Here is a 14,507-nt window from a genome sequence, read left to right on the forward strand (position 1 = left end):
AGGCACCTTCTTCCATGATCTTATCTTAAGTGGAAGTCTTGTAGTTTTTAATTGAGAAAATAGTTTGACAAAGCTTTAAATCATATGATTAGGGAGATGCAGGGAATATATATATAAACTCTGCCTCCTTCTAAAACAAGGAAGTGCCTGCCAATAAAGCATATTCGTGGATCCACTTAATTATATTTTTTACAATTGTGATTATTTAGACATGTTGGGCCACGAGGGAAGCTATCACATGAACATGTGCACAATATTGCACTTGCAGAAGATCTAATTTTCTAAAATATAAGAATATATGACTTTTTTATGAAAAAAGAATTTTGAATGAGTTGTGTTATAGGGTTCAAAGTTTATACAGCGATCAACAACAACAACAAAAAGAAGTGTTTAGAGCGTTAAATGTTATACTTACGCATATTATTTTATTAACGATGTTATTAGATGAACTCACATATTTGTAAAATATAATTAATTTCTTATCAAATGAATTAATTTTTATTGATAAAACCAAATGATTTGATCATTAACTATATAAAAAACAATATTCAATCCTAGAAACGAAGGTTGTAGTGAACTATTTTCATAGATTGTTTAGTGTAGTTTAGTGCTTAAAAGTCACACAAAATTTTAATGAAAATCGACGATACTTTTCGAAATAGTCATTTTAGTCTTTATGATTAAGACAATGACTCAATTGTAGTCAATTCGATAAAAATAAGAAAAAAAATAAACGGGTCCATTAAAACTCAACCCCTCAAATAGACATCAATTAGATTATCATCTCAGTAAAAACGAAGAGACCTGTTAACTTATACTTTCAATAAGTGACATCAATCATCGTTTTCAAATGATTCTTAATGAGTGTTATTGATATGTGATAATTTGTTAAATAAAAAAAAAACATATGAAGTACATAAGTACTATCTCAACTGAAAAATGCTGATATTGTTATATTAGACGTTTTATCCCGAGTTCGAACTCGAGACCTCACATTTGTGTGAATTAATTATGATGTAATTTATTATCTCTTCTAAAATAAAAATAAAAAATACACTTACTTGTATCTTACCTAAAAAAAATCTAATATTATTTATTTAAAGTAAGACTTTTTATTCTGACTTTTTTTATATCTAAAAACAAAATGATAGATACTACAAAAATTTCGTACACATAATTATAAGATTTCATAACATAATATTTAACCTAATAATTTCGACATTTATAAAGTAAATTAAAAGTAACTTTTTGTTCTAGTCACACATAATAATACTTTAAAAGAACATCAAAATACATATTCCATATATATGACACTATGTTTATTTCTATTTTTTATTTACATTTTATCTTCAATAATTTACCTAGTTCCTCCACTTCAAAAATACACCACCAAATGACCCAAATTTTTAATCTGTAGCATCTATGTGTAAGATGGATTTTGTCTTCTCCGACCTCCTCTTTATACCGCAAATAATACTAACGTAATTGCGAAAAAGGCTCAATTGATAATTAAGATTGATACCACTAATATCCGTATGAAAAGGGCTTGAAGTTCAATTCTTATAGTCCTTTTAATATTATACCACTAATTAAAACCCCAAATTTAGGCAAAGTCAAATTTATATATCTTTGAAGAACATTTAACACGCTCTTGTTAATTTCAACAACAAAAAAACACGGTTATTGTTTAACATGGTATTCCCTTTATGAATTTGGTGAAATCTTTTAATTTTACGCTCTGTATCAACCACCAAGCAGTAAACAAGAAAAACCTTGTATTATTAATTTATTACTTAATTATTTATATTTTATGTTATTTTAATGTTTTATTACTCTGATCTTTTTTTAACTTAATTCAATATTTTTTAATTATAAAAATTATCAAATCAAATTAATAAAAATTATAATGATCGAAAACAATACAATTTAAAATCACTAAAATAAAGAAAAATTATGCAAACTCTCAACATCCACATTAATTACGTAGAACGATCAAAATATCTACAAATGTGACAAAATTAAAATATTTAGAATACTTTTGCCTCAAAAGTTGTAATGTTAACGATATTAAAGTCATTAATTGAATTTATATTATGTCAAAGTTGAACTTTTAATATGAACTAAATGAACATCGCAACAAAATGAAAAATAAAAACATCACACTAGATGATAAACAAAAAGACTCTTGTACTCGTCTTTAAGTCTTAGTTCAACTGTCAAATGTCAATATTGTTAGGTTAGACGTTTTGTTCTGAATTCGAATCTAAAACCTCGCAATTATATAAGTTAATTATGATAAAATTTATCATCTTTTCTAAGATAAAAAATAAAAAATAAATTGCACTCAAATGAAAAGATCACAAACAAAACCAAAGAAAAATGTTACCAACACTATCTAACAAAAACAAATTAGATTAAGTTTACAAACTCACACGAAAATATAATTAGTTTGAGTGGCAAGAGATTCTCACATTTAAACAAGTAGACATAAATTCTGAAAAAAATTATGTTGAAAGTAGAGAGCTCATTTTATGCGAACAACATACAGATTAATAGTTATTGAATGACAATTAATCCTTCATACCTATAATAACATGTTAGAAAAAAATATACACTACTATGTGAAATAACATTCCTTTAAATCAAATATAACTTACTCTTTAAAGTAAAATATTAATTATCATATGATAATAATTAAATGGTCTGATCAATATTTATACAATTATACTGAACACCTATTTGTAGGCCAAATAAATTCAAACACTCCATTATGAGTTATTATAAGTTGATATAAGATAATTTAATGTATAACAAAATATTTAATTAACAAATGACAATAAATATTTTGTCGTGTAAATAAAACTCAATTGATAGTTGCAAATGCATCAATATACGGATTATAATTTCAAATTCAAAATTTTTCACTTTTTTATATTTAATGTGCGTGAATTTAGTCATTAAAATTATTTGACAAAAAATCATATATATTAAAACCCTGATTACAAACTTAAACTCTCAGTTAATATATTTTTTAACTGACAATACATAATTAAATTATATAAAAATGTGAGGACTTAAAGAGATAATCAGTTGCTAAAATGATCACATTTCACAGGAAACACTAATTAAGTGGAATAGCTAGGTTGACATGAGAGGAATCCTAACTACTTCAAAACAGAGGAATCGTAACTAATCTATAAGGAAAAATCCCGAATATTTGTTGTCTTTTTCCTTCATCAATAATTCAAATATCATCACAAGTTAGCTGTCTAACTTGCTTGTCCCCCATTATTCGTTAATCACTTAACTGGATAAATAAATAAAATACTTATTTATTTATATTTTTTTGTGTAACTTACTAACTTAGCTTTTAAAGAATCGATTTTAGAATCCATAATGCTATCAATTTAAGGTAAAGTATAATAAAACCGAAGAAAAAAAACTGTTATTATAATATGTCGCTTTCAACTTTAGGTTAACTCCCTAGTGATAAACAAATTCCAACCTTTTATTCTTATTATCAAATCTAAACCATTGATTTTTTTTTTTTTAAATATTATGGATCTTTTAAAATTCCAACCTTATTTTTTTATTTAACAAACTCAAAACGAATTTAATAGTTTTTAAAATAATTTTGTACTAATGGTTCAGTGTTAATAAGGAGTGACTGTTAGAAATCTGTTGATCGTTAATAAGTTTGAAGATTAATTAGGACATAAATAAAGTTGTAGCTCCTATTTAGAAAAGTATAGAATTCAATATGGTTTTTTGTACCTTTCCCTTAATTTGATTTCTAATACAGGCTAAGGATTCCTTGTTTTCTTTTTAACCTTTGTTTGATACATTCGGTGATTCAACAAATTTGATTTCTAAAAATTAGACTCCTCGCTAATTGGAATTATTTACATATTGATGACAAATTATCATACCAACATTTATATGTCAAATATTAATTGTTTGAACTGTAAGACCTTAAGCAATAAAGGACCAATACGTAACACTATTATAAGGTCACGCATAGAAAATGAAGTGTGAAATAAAACCCTTGTTTTGTGTTCTTAAAACCTGCAAGCACGAAAAACATGGAGAGAATAAGATATTTGTGTATTTGAAACACCTCCAAACACAACTGTACATGTATTGCAATGCGTAAAGAAAATAACATGACACAATGTTTGTTTATGTGATGATAAATAAGAATGCATGTTCCCATTCTCATTTGCATTGACAACTAGCTATAATGACAACAACTACAATATTAACCACCACTATCTTCAGTCTTCTCATGGTGTTTAATACATGTATAACTGCAAGCGAATGTCCTCCAACTCACAAACATAAATCATCTGACATAGAAGTATTAAGGAAGAGGTTTCAAGGTTGGCTTAAACGACACGGTCGAAAATACAAAGATAATGAAGAATGGGAAGTCCGTTTTGGCGTTTACCAAGCAAATGTTGAGTACATAAAGTGCATAAACTTACAAAAAAACTCCTACAATCTCACAGACAATAAATTTGCAGATCTTACAAATGAAGAGTTTAGAAGTACTTATATGGGCTTAAGTACTAGGTTGCATTCACATACAGGGTTCAGGTATGATGAACATGGGGATATTCCAGACAGCAAGGATTGGAGGAAGGAGGGAGCAGTCACTGAAGTTAAGGATCAAGGCCAATGTGGTAATGTTTTCTTGTTAAGTATCAAATTATTTATTTCAGTTTCACCAGATTTTGCATTTCATGCTATGTAACTAAACATTTTTTTAAAATAAGAGCATATTTGAATTGACTAATTTAAGACTGTTTGAGAGAGTTTATAGAAACAACTTATGACATGTCCATCAATTATTTTTAGTTTATTTTTGTAAACTTTCTAAGATAGCTTATAAAAACAACTTATAACTTACATGAAAACAATTTTATTTTATCTTTTGTTATAGAAATAGTTTATACATAAACACTTCAACGTTTATGTTATAAGCGCTTAATTAAGTTATCCAAACATGGCTTAAATTCTCTTTTAGAACTTCAAGATATCCACCGCCTTGATCACATTGATTTTGGAGCTTGATCAAGTAATTGAATTCCTTGAAAAGAGCAAAGCAAATCAAAGAGACATGGCTTAAGGAACATTCTTTCTTAACTTTTAACTTTGGTATTGTAAGAAACATTGATGTTTTAATTTAAGGATCATTCTTTGAAGATGGTCTCGATTTGTCTGTTGAGACATGTTTTAACTACTATGAAGTTATGTCTTTATGTATGCAGGAAGTTGTTGGGCATTTTCTGCAGTTGCAGCTGTAGAAGGCATCCACAAAATAAAAACAGGGGAGTTGGTGTCTCTGTCTGAACAAGAACTGGTAGATTGTGATGTTAAAAATGGTAACCAAGGCTGCGAAGGTGGTTTAATGGAAACAGCATTTACATTCATCGTAAAAAATGGTGGACTAACCACTGAGAAAGAGTATCCTTATGAAGGTGTAGATGGTACCTGTAACAAGGAAAAAGCTGCACATCATGCTGTGAGTATAAGCGGATATGAAGAAGTGCCTGCTGAAAACGAGGCTAAGCTTAAAGCTGCAGCTTCTCATCAACCTGTCTCTGTTGCAATTGATGCAGGAGGTTATTCGTTTCAGCTTTATTCGGAAGGTGTTTTCTCTGGCATTTGTGGAAAGCAACTCAATCATGCTGTGACTGTGGTTGGGTATGGAGAAGTAAATAGTGACAAGTACTGGATTGTGAAGAATTCATGGGGTACTGAGTGGGGCGAATCTGGCTATATGAAGATTAAGCGTGATACATTCGATAAAGATGGCTTGTGTGGCATTGCCAAGCTAGCTAGCTACCCTGTGGCGTAGTTTAGCTGAATAACCTGCAATCATTGAATATCACCTCAACAAATTTACTTATACTTCAAAGTTAGACTATAAAAGGGAAACATTTAGTTAATGTCATAATGATTTATCAGAAAGAAAGAAAGAAAGAAAAAGTCCATCATGCAGAAAATCACGATGAACTCATTCCAGCTGCTTCCATTAGAAGTAAAAGACAAGAGTGGTGCTCTTTGTAAATTATGATATAACTCTAATGATAGGGGAGATAAAAAAGGTTGAGTAATTTGATTCTATATGACAAACTAGCTTTCTTAGAAGTAATAAGTAGTAGTAAAACCAAAGCAATGACTGATTTGGCTTCAATGTCGCAATTTTTTTTCTTCTTTCATTTGCTTATTAATTTGATGTTTCAAACCAACTTTAATTGATTTTTCAAATAGAGCAAGATTTGAAAGAAAAAAAAAAGGTAGACTGCTAACATAACATAATCTAAATTTCTGTACTATTGTTGCAATTTGGTGCACTCGCCAAACAATCAACAGACAACAACCATTCAGCCACACATCGTAACCTTCAAAAATTCAAATCCAACATGGTAAAACTATCTTCAGGAAATGAATAATGCCAAGCTTTCCATATTTCCCTTTCTGACCATAGTTCTGCCAATAATTTAACTTGTCCTGGACTCAACCCAGATTTCACCATTTGCTTCATAAAGTTCATTGCCTCAAAATGTACTTCTGAATTACCTATAAAACAATGCTGTAACTCTCTAAATCAGTAACATATCCTGCTCTACCCACGCCCTTCAGGTGTTTGAGTGCATCCACCAGCTGATCAAACGGTACATAGATGATAGTAGGAAAATTACAAGTCCAACAGTCAAGATATCTGATTTTTGCATCTCAAGCAAAATATTAGATATAGAATTAGACAAGTGTTAATGCTACAACCAAACATATTAGAGAAGTATGTAGGTTTGGCAGTCGAGCATGACCAGAACGTAGAGTCCATTGGCAGATAACAAGAGCAAGAGAGAGGGTATGAAAGCTTTGGAAGATTTAAAAAATAATGTAGGAACTAGGAATAGGCTCGACGGTGCCTACAGTGAGGTATGAGAGGAATTAAAGATTGCAGCATTTCACCAATAATTTGCACTCTGGGTTGGGTAGGATGACAAGGGGTAAAATAAGGATTCAATATTTTGCCGCACTGCAAAGAAATGACAAAGTTGGGAATTTTCTCATGGTTCATTATTTTTGCTTTAGCTCTAACACTGCCTGCCCAAGGTTTTGTAATGATGACAATGGGCAACTGAAGGACAATGGTTCAAAAAAGGGTGGAAATGAGAAAGAAAATATATAGTTCATTGTTGATCCAATCACCATTATTGATAATTTTATATAGTTCTGGAGTATCTTGTACCGTAAAAAACATGAAACCTGCAGAGGTTTGTCAAAAAGATACTTAAATTGATCAATATAGGCAAACGAATAGAAGAATACATCATACACAAATGCAGACAACAACAAAAGAAGTGCATAATAGTGGTCAAGCATTGATAAAGTATCAATGTTTTCTCCAACATATTGTACAAAATGGCACCCTTACATGCAGGAAAATGCAAACAACACAACTACACAAGGACCTACCAACTATATAGCACCAATGGTTAACAATTATGAAGCACTGACACAAACGCAAGCATTGGAAACGACAAAAGGTATCATGAAAGTTTAAGAAATAAGAGAACATTGGGTAAAAAGAAATAAAAACCAATAGCAATAGCAACCACTAATAGGTACCATGGTCGAAGGGAATCGTGATATAACACAAAATGGTGATTTCAATTGGATGACAAAAGTGTTTTATTCTCTCTTTTTACGAACTTGCTCTCTTTCCATTTTTGCTTAAAAATCTGTGGAAAGTTCCTATAACAGATGAAACAACATCTGACATTACCAATTCATAATCAATAAGTACTAAAAAAAGGAGAATGAAGAATATATTTAAAATATTACCACAGTTCCATATCATGTAAACACCATGGTCTCTTTCAATTCAGCGGGAACGCCTCCTCCTATATCTGGTGTGGCAACGAAAACTCCAGAGGAAAACCAGAAAAATAACTACAACCACTTGTAGAATAATTGCCAACTTCAAACCTAAACCAACAACTTCCGATTTATATTTACCCAAAATTTTAAACACATGAAAAAGTTGATTATTGAATAAAAACTAGTAAGTTACCATTAAGGTTGTGAACTGATTCCTCTGACTTCACTCCATTTTTTGTTTCTTTTTCAGAAAAAACACCCAGATCACTTACTTTTGAATTATACTCTTTCCATTTTTTCTTAAAAATCTGTGGAAAGTTCCTATAACAGATGAAACAACATCTGACATTACCAATTCATAATCAATAAGTACTAAAAAAAGGAGAATGAAGAATATATTTAAAATATTACCACAGTTCCATATCATGTAAACACCATGGTCTCTTTCAATTCAGCGGGAACGCCTCCTCCTATATCTGGTGTGGCAACGAAAACTCCAGAGGAAAACCAGAAAAATAACTACAACCACTTGTAGAATAATTGCCAACTTCAAACCTAAACCAACAACTTCCGATTTATATTTACCCAAAATTTTAAACACATGAAAAAGTTGATTATTGAATAAAAACTAGTAAGTTACCATTAAGGTTGTGAACTGATTCCTCTGACTTCACTCCATTTTTTGTTTCTTTTTCAGAAAAAACACCCAGATCACTTACTTTTGAATTATAATTGCCATACATGTTCTCTGCATTCCCACCCATGACACATGTGTTGGGACACTGAATGGTTCCATCATATTCATCACTCCCATCACAACAATCTGCAGCAATATTGAATGAAAATTGTAACTTAAAGTTGAAAGCAGAAGAAAAAGCCTAAATACCTAGTTTCACCAGAGAAGTAAATTTCATCGCCAATTCACTTTATGTGAAATGTTAAACAAGATTAGTCACGACTTACTATTATTAGACAATTCATATTTACAAGCTAATTAATCTGATAAATAATGAGTTTAAATTGGGTAAAGACCAGTAAGAAAAAGCGAACCAAAATTTGATACATTTATCACTACACAGACTACTTTGTTCCATTTCCAAGTGATAAATATGGAGATTAACGTGTTATTTGATCTTCATCCAGACAATTTCAAAGGGAACCACAGACAATCCATGGTTTTCAAATAAATGAATGCCTCAAGAGAATAAAATGCCAATGAAAGACCAGAACAGTAAACTAGGAGAAAATGTTTACCACAATAACAATCATTAACATGAGAAGAAACTATAAACTGTGGCTTGCTTCCTAGGTTTCTGCAATAAAACTTCCCTGCGGGATAAGCTTTAGTTCCTATACATTAATGAACAACAAACAACCTCCTAACAAGTTATTATAAAAATCCACCTCATGATTTTGACACAAAGATGCATCTGCATGTATATCTCTGTGTATGCTGAACAAGCTGAAGTTCCTGCACATAAATGAACAACAAACAACCTCCTAACAAGTTATTATAAAAATCCACCTCATGATTTTGACACAAAGATGCATCTGCATGTATATCTCTGTGTAAGTATGTATGTTTACATAGATTGAAAAATAAAGAAACACTAGTGTTCATGGAATTAAAAATAGAAAATATTAGTGGTAATTTTAACCACTACTAGGCATACATACATACATACATACATACCAGGTTCATCAGTGCCATCAGAGCAATCACAGAAGTTGTCGTTGAGACGGTCACTGGAGAAGGATTTTGATCCATCCTTACATTGGATGAGATGAGAGGTATAATATTTCTCATCTGAACCACAAAAACACAATTCATCAGAAATAATCAAAATCACAAAAAAAAAAAACCAAAAAAGCAGTTGAAAGGGGATACCTACCTAGAGGGTGAACGCCGAGGAGAGAAGGGTGTGAAAAGCAACATACGGCAGAAGCGAGAAGAAGAAAAGATGCCGAGTGGAAGCTATACGACTCCATTTCGATCTTACCTTACCAACACACAGTCAAACCTCTAATTAACTTATTTATTTCACTTGTCTAAATAAATTTTATTTTAATACTAATAATAAACCATTTTTGGACTTACAACTCATTTACAAATAGAATGCACTTCTCTCACTGTCAAAATTCCAAACTAATAAATTCAATTATATAGATTTTTCACCACCCTAAAAATCATTTTTGCAACTATAAATATCATAAAAACAATTCTTCAATCTTCTAATACTTTAAAAATAATTTATAAGCAAGTTAAAACTTCTTACTATTTATTTTTTCAAAACTAAATTATTGAAAAGTCGATCGATCTCAAGACCGCTAAATGGGAGAAGAGATGCATGGATTCTGTTTTATTTTAACGGTGTAAGTATGAATCCTTAGTTTAAAGTACAAATTTCCTAAAGTATATTATTACTATCGTAAATACATTAAGTTTTTGGCTATGATGTCATTGATGATTATGAAGACGGAGGCATATACCATAACTCCATAAATATGTCAATTGTTTGGGAGAGATACGTTCACTCGAGATACTTTAATTTCTAAATTCTAGATTGTGCATATCTGAAGGACATATACAAGCATTGAATGATTTATAGATTTATAATTTGTTAAATGGATTTGTTAAATATTTTTTTTTGCTTGGAATTGAATATATGACTAACTTATCATTACATTATATTTGGTATATAATGATTTTTAAACTCTCTTTCTTGGTTAATTGTCTATTTACGGTTATGTTATTTATTTGTTTTACTTTGTGATTGCATGTTCGTTAATTTGTTGTGTGCATCATATTGTTTATTAGTAAAACCATGTGATTTTAAATGTTGAGAACTCCACAAAGTGATATTATTATCATATCAATGTTCTGGCAGCTCCTATTTCCTTGACGCACGATTAGAATTAAATTTTTTGGTTTGGAAGCTTATAGTTTTGAAAAAAGAAATTGAAAAAAAAATATGAAAGGGAAAATTCGGTTGATAAATCAGAATCTCCTATACTCATAAACAGAAATATAAAATTTCAATAACAAACAAAAGTAAATAATATTTTAACTGAAGAATGAACATCTTTTATAACGACTTTTACGCAGAGTCTAAAATATCTATATTTATAGTTAGAATTGTTACGAAAATTTCTTCAGAGCTACCTTCCTACAGTTACTTTCTTTTAGTATATTTTTAAAATTTAATTATGTGTTTAATTTTAATCATTGATTAATTGAAATTGGAAAATTATATTTTGTTAAATTTAAATTTAAACAATAATTTGAATATGGTATGATGTTGAAAAAATATCATGCATAATCAATTTATTGTGATATTTAGTATTTGAAATATGTATGATAGGTAGTGTTTGATAAAATGAACATAATTTTTGAATTTTTATAATCTTGAAAATGACTTTAACAATATATATACAATAATAAAAGAGGAAATTATTCGTTAACTTCTACATGAATATAAATATTATATGCTCTCTTCCAAATACATGTATTAACCAAATCAATTATAAAAAAAATTCATAAATTCAAAAGAATCCAAAAACTTTATTTTCAACAAATTTCTCAAATTTACTTTAATACTTATTATTGTTTTACATCTCCACAATTTCATTGTGTTTTATTATTATTGTACATCTCCACAATTTCATTTTTTTAACATCCTTACTTATTATTATTTTTCATCTCCGCATCAATATTTTTGTGTGTGTTTGTATAATTAATTTATCTATTTTTTAGTTTTTGTTTCAAATGTGATTGTAATTTGATGGAGCAATATCAATATATATTAATATTAAGGACGACGGTGAATTAAATTATGTTGATCAGATGGATGATATTAATATTTAGGATTTTTGAAGAAAAATTAGGCATAATTATTTTATAGTTTGGGTGAGGTTGTGGTTTGAGAGCGGATGATCTCAAATAAAAAGGTCTTCAATTTATAAAGTTAAATTAAAAAGAAATGTATTGCAGACCTAAAATAATAATGACAGTTATTTATAATTTATAAGACATTTCACATATTTACTGCACGATTTATCGGCCTATCTATTCTAATATTCCCTTCTATCAACAATAACACAACTCAAAAAGTAATATGTACATTTAGACCCGCAAAATAGTGGTGATGGGACATGAGCATGAATATAACGATGATAATCATATATATTCTATGATGATATAATATTAGTATTTTATTTATTTTTAAATGTGGTCCTTTTAATATTCCATATATATTTTAAAAAATAATAAACTTATATTAATTTATTTTTTTATCTTTTATTATAAGTAAAAATAAAATTTATTTAATTCATATTTTATAATTATATAAAAAAATCATTAATTATATTTTGATTTTTTAAAAATAAATATTATATCAAAGATAAAAAGGGACTGAAGGAGTAATATTTTAATTATTTAAATTAATTAATTACGAACGTGTTTATTCGAGGTCCTTTTCGTAATTTAAAATTCTATGCAATTTAAACTTCAAATTTTGTTTGGGTGAATCTCACCCGCTCTCTATCCATGAGTCTATAACCAACTTAACTATTAATCAAACTTACTTCTACTAGGAGTATTCAATTTCTGAATTTTGATTCTTTTACATATACACGTATTAAACAATTTTTTATCTGTTATTCATTAAATAAAGATAAAATTTATTTAATTTATGTTTTTTAGTTTTTTAGTTTTCAAAAGTAAAAAAAAAACATCATCATATTAATTTAAAAAAAAAAATCAAAATTTTGAAACAAAAATATAATATTAAATCAAAGACCAAAGACCGAGGGAGCATTAAGATAAAAAAATGCTATTAATATTAAAATTTCATTGATTAAATTGTAAAATTAATAAAATTGATAGTGTTTTGGTCTGTAGATAGTAGAGGTAATTCATTTTATTTTAAAAGAATAAATTTTGATGTTTACTAAAGAGAGTGGTAATATAGGCACATTTTCTCCCTTTTATTTTGTTTTTAGACTTCACTTATTAAACTGTGTTAAAAAATGAATTATTGAAATTATTTAAATGAGGAATTATCATCGAATTAAAACAAAACCAATAATCATCTAAAAAATTATATACTAGTATTACTTTTGAGAAATGGTGGGAGTTACGATGTGTGGAGTTTAAAAACAAATCCTATAATATTTTATATAAAGAAATAAAAACAAAAACTTATAATACACAGACTACTCATCAATGTTAATTTTCAATTAAGAACCAGTAACACACTATTTAATACATATTTTTTAATACATTAGTTTTTGATAATGTTATTTTTTGTCGATTAAAATTTATATATGTTTCATCAAATTATGTTGATCTCGTATAAATTTGATAAGATCTATGTGAATTTTAATCACTTAAAAAAAATATATTGAAAAAGTGTCTAACTAACATTATTCTTCATAAATTTCCTTTTTTGTGTGTTATTTTATTGTGATATATAGTACTACATCTTTTTCTAATTATAAACACTCTAGAAAAAAATCGTCTTTAAATATAAACATTCATTTATTATTTTTTTCTTATACATACTCCTTATTAATACTACTAATATTTTTGAAATATAAAAAGTAAAATTTAATACATTCAAATAGAAGAGTTATTTTATGAAAAATAACAAATAAAACAAATATATTAACTACATTATCAACTTTTCTTAATAAGAGTAAAAAAATAAAAAATAAAAATAAACGACTGCTCGTATAAAGGACGAAAGTAATATTATTATTTTTTCAATGATTTGAAAAATATCAAATAAAAACTCAACTACTCTATCTATTTTATAATAAGTGTCACTTTAGTAAAAATAATTTATTTCAAAATAAATGTCATTTATAATTTTTTATGTATTCAAAAATAGATGACGGTAAAGTTCTTGAGTAGGGATGTCAACTAGGCAAACATGGGTACTAGTCTGTTGTTGTAAGACCCTGAATTTTGTAAACTATAATTTATGCAATTTTAGTGTAATTTGTGTTGAATTGCTTAGACATTTAGCCCAATTTTTTATTTTGTGAATTAAGTACCAAAAATACATTTTGTTAGAGTTAATAATATATATATATATATATATATATATATATATATATGAATCTAAGAAAAAAGCAAACTCACTTCTATTCAAGAAGTGTTAGGAAGAAAAGTTGCTCATTTCTACAAGGTAATGCTTGTGAGCTAATTTATTTGATGTGAGACACTTACTTCTAAAGTAAAAATATCAATTATAAAGAAGAAGGGTTTGAATTATAATTGCCTCTTTTTAAAATTCCTGTTTAAAAATTGAAAGTTTAACTCAAGATTGATCTTGGTTATAAACGAAGATTGATCTTGGTTAGTGTAAAACAACAATATCAATTTTATCAATATAAAAATTGATTGTAAAGCGTATAATAAATAGAGATAGAGATAGAGATAGAGATATCACACAAGCATATATCCTGGTTCACCCAAACACGGGTTACGTCCAGTCCTCACAAATGTGAAATTTTACACTAAGTGTTCAGACAAAGGTCGTTCTTGGTTTTCACGGATCAATCTTGATCTTTACACAATTTCTACCTTTCTACTTAGAAAGGATTTTTCA

At 28.2% G+C, this 14,507-nt stretch overlaps 2 protein-coding genes and 1 long non-coding RNA gene across 4 annotated transcripts; 1 reads left to right on the forward strand and 2 right to left on the reverse strand.

The window, feature by feature from the left end:
* Positions 1-3,708: 3,708 nt before the first annotated feature.
* LOC140920940 (uncharacterized) lies at positions 3,709-8,177 on the reverse strand. Of its 2 annotated transcripts, none has more exons than XR_012163695.1 (4): positions 8,087-8,177; positions 7,858-8,001; positions 5,494-7,278; positions 3,709-4,065 (listed from the first exon to the last, which is right to left on the reverse strand). It is a non-coding gene; the product is annotated as an uncharacterized lncRNA (long non-coding RNA). The 2 variants fall into 2 exon arrangements; XR_012163696.1 differs by lacking the exon at positions 3,709-4,065 and adding an exon at positions 4,209-4,346.
* On the forward strand, positions 4,241-6,218 carry LOC101492237 (senescence-specific cysteine protease SAG12-like). Its single transcript, XM_004505465.4, has 2 exons — positions 4,241-4,682; positions 5,271-6,218. The coding sequence occupies exons 1-2, from the start codon at positions 4,241-4,243 to the stop codon at positions 5,858-5,860; spliced, it is 1,032 nt and encodes a 343-aa protein (XP_004505522.1). The 3' UTR covers positions 5,861-6,218.
* Positions 8,178-8,269: 92 nt separating the features above from the next.
* LOC101491691 (glucosidase 2 subunit beta) lies at positions 8,270-9,944 on the reverse strand. The gene is made up of 6 exons (XM_073370335.1): positions 9,786-9,944; positions 9,587-9,700; positions 9,345-9,364; positions 9,148-9,223; positions 8,534-8,716; positions 8,270-8,448 (listed from the first exon to the last, which is right to left on the reverse strand). Exons 1-6 carry the CDS (start codon positions 9,880-9,882, stop codon positions 8,345-8,347), a joined length of 594 nt encoding a protein of 197 aa, XP_073226436.1. The 5' UTR covers positions 9,883-9,944; the 3' UTR covers positions 8,270-8,344.
* Positions 9,945-14,507: the final 4,563 nt, after the last annotated feature.

Source organism: Cicer arietinum, chromosome 6, assembly GCF_000331145.2.
Source record: "Cicer arietinum cultivar CDC Frontier isolate Library 1 chromosome 6, Cicar.CDCFrontier_v2.0, whole genome shotgun sequence".
Lineage (NCBI taxonomy): Eukaryota > Viridiplantae > Streptophyta > Magnoliopsida > Fabales > Fabaceae > Cicer > Cicer arietinum.

What these genes read in the sequence shown, in the direction of transcription:
- LOC101492237 (XM_004505465.4), top strand. Translation starts at nt 4,241, where the DNA reads ATGACAACAACTACAATATTAACCACCACTATCTTCAGTCTTCTCATG. An exon ending in TAAGGATCAAGGCCAATGTG is followed by an intron (nt 4,683 to 5,270) that starts GTAATGTTTTCT and finishes TTATGTATGCAG; the next exon opens with GAAGTTGTTGGGCATTTTCT.
- LOC101491691 (XM_073370335.1), bottom strand. Translation starts at nt 9,882, where the DNA reads ATGGAGTCGTATAGCTTCCACTCGGCATCTTTTCTTCTTCTCGCTTCT. An exon ending in GAACTTCAGCTTGTTCAGCA is followed by an intron (nt 9,224 to 9,344) that starts TACACAGAGATA and finishes GCTTATCCCGCA; the next exon opens with GGGAAGTTTTATTGCAGAAA. An exon ending in TGTTAATGATTGTTATTGTG is followed by an intron (nt 8,717 to 9,147) that starts GTAAACATTTTC and finishes ATATTGCTGCAG; the next exon opens with ATTGTTGTGATGGGAGTGAT.